General features: G+C 37.2%; 1 protein-coding gene across 1 annotated transcript; it reads right to left on the minus strand.

Annotated features, from left to right (window-relative positions):
* Positions 1-139: 139 nt before the first annotated feature.
* On the minus strand, positions 140-1696 carry LOC119422141 (epithelial membrane protein 2; the record flags this gene model as incomplete). The annotated part of the gene is given in 2 exon segments (XM_037689492.1): positions 140-1469; positions 1556-1696. Coding segments are annotated over 2 exon segments (296 nt in total), but the record flags the coding sequence as incomplete, so codon positions are not given.
* Positions 1697-2506: the final 810 nt, after the last annotated feature.

Genomic DNA, 2506 nt, shown 5'->3' on the forward strand with positions numbered 1-2506 from the left:
ATATATATATATATATATATATATATATATATATATATATATATATAGTATATGTATGTAGATCAGCAGAAGCAAAATAGAAAAAAATCACCCTCAATCTTTCATGAAAAGGAAGTTTTAATATTGTAAATATCACTGTCATTTAGAACACATATTTGCAAAAATAAAACATCAGACATACAAAGCATCGTGAGAAAATAAATCATATTTACAGTTTATGTTTTAAAGACTCAAACCAGTTGCCTTCTAACTGAACCATGTGTGTAAAAGGCTGTTCTGGTGTGGTATTTTACCAGAAACAGGTTTGGTTTGTTGATTTATAGAAAACGTGAGTGTTTGATCACAGGCCCCTCTGAAACCTTACAGTGCTCGTTGCATTCTGCATCGCCTGAAGTTTTTCAAAATAAAATATGTGTACGATCTAACTTTGGTTGAGTGTCACTCTTTTACAATTATCTTTTAAGACAAATTCATCTATAAGATATTAGTAGTTTTGAACTCCCCGTCTGAACAGCATTAGTCTACCTTGACATACTCCTCCATTAAAACTTCAAACCGGCTCTGCTGCCTTTTTACGGTTTGATTATTTAAACTAGACAAAGTAAAGTAACAGTTATTTTGGAGAAAAAAATTGATAAACTAACAATAAAATAATGCATAAACAGCACCTAAAATAAAAATACACCCTTTTTTATCTACTGTATAATTATCCATATGTAAATGTACATAAAAGACAAGTTTTACTCTTTGTTATGAACCAGAAATATTAACTGATGAGATGTGGTAACACTTTACAGTACAAGTGCCAATCAAATACCTGAGGTCTCTCTCAGAAATACTTTATAAACAAACTGCACGTCTGGTCAAACTTAAACACAAATTACAACTTATGTAACAAAAATCCAGCAAACTTCAATGAAGCTGTAACTGCTTCTATGAATAAAACCTGATCATGTGTTAGTTTATTATTTAATCGTCACAAATGGGACTCTAAGAGATTTCGATTCGTACCCTGGTTGTGAAGCGTTACCATCATGGCCTCTCGTGAAAACCTTTTCTGTTCAGTTTACCACTAAAATATTCTCATTCCTTAGATGCCCTGAAGTAATCCAGCCCAACTCTGGGCTGAAAATACACCCAAACAGTCGTGATGAACTGAGTTTGCATCATTATTTTTAAATCTTATACATGAGCAGACTCAGTTAATCAAACGCAGATCGATCTGAGGATGCAATTTTAGCTGAATTTACTCCAGCAGCTGAACTCTAAAACACACAAAGACAAACTCATCTGGGCCAGCTGGTTCTAATGTCCTTATTTCTTGCGTAGTGCAATGTAAATAATGGCAGAGAAGAAGGTGAGACCGAAGGCGATCCATGCCAGGATGTAGCTGTGGCCATATTTCCCATTAGCCTCATCGATATGGAAGCGGTCTGTGTAGATGGAAGCTGCGATCATGATGAACAGGCCTGGTGATGAAACAAAATCAGCTGTGATGAAGCAAAACGCCAGAAGGCATGCAGAGGCATACGCGCCGTTTCCACGTAATACTCACATGCGAGGAACTGAAGGGCTCCGGCGGCAATGAACTTCTGTCCCTTGGGCTGGGTGAAGAGCTGAGCCATGAACACAAAGAGTGAAATGAAGGAGAATATACACGCCAGCACAGAGGTGGCCTGCACTGCCTGGAGGTAATCTGCAGGGGGAGCCAGAGAGCAACATGGTGAAGGAAAACCTGCATGTGCTGAACATTTACATTTATTATTCTGATATTCTGTCAGCAAGTTTTTTACTGGATACGACTCAGAAGTGAGGAAAAACAAGATCCTGGCAAAAAGTTTCCGGAGCAAAGTTTCTTTAAACGCACAGAGAGAGAGAGAGTTCTGAAGTTGAGTTCTGTGAAAAGGTTATGAACAACTAGTATCTTACCTGTTGTAGATAGCTCTGTGAACGACTTAAGTTGGAGAGAAATTGTTTATTTCTGACTAAATTGACGAGTTAATGATTAGCCAGAGCAGTTCAAGGGGCAACGTGCACTGCCTTAAAACAACTCCAAATAAAGAGATTCATAGCAGTTTGTGCAAACACGACCTTTACATCACTGTCATATCTGCACTACACAGTTATTTATCTATTTTGTTGTTATTTACAAGCACAAACAGTCCCAGTACAGCTTGGAGCACACCCTGCAAAAATGTTGTAACGTTTCCGCCTGAATAAACCTAAAATGTTTAGAGTTGCATCCACGTGAACATTAACATCTGAGACTAAAGTTGTTTTAAAGACGACATCAATCATTTTTAATCTTAGTTCCACTCAAACTCATCCGGTCAGAATTAGACTTGATTTCTCCAAACTGAGGTTGTTCAAAGAGCCATCTACAACAGGTAAGATACTATTAGTTCACAACCTTTCCACCGAGCTTCACTTTAAAATATCTAATATATATTTAAACAGAGCTGATGTGCCAGATGGCAGGACTCATAACTTTATGTTATAAAACAGT

The sequence above is a fragment of the Nematolebias whitei genome, chromosome 15 (assembly GCF_014905685.2).
Source record: "Nematolebias whitei isolate Nwh7 chromosome 15, NemWhi1, whole genome shotgun sequence".
NCBI classification, from domain to species: domain Eukaryota; kingdom Metazoa; phylum Chordata; class Actinopteri; order Cyprinodontiformes; family Rivulidae; genus Nematolebias; species Nematolebias whitei.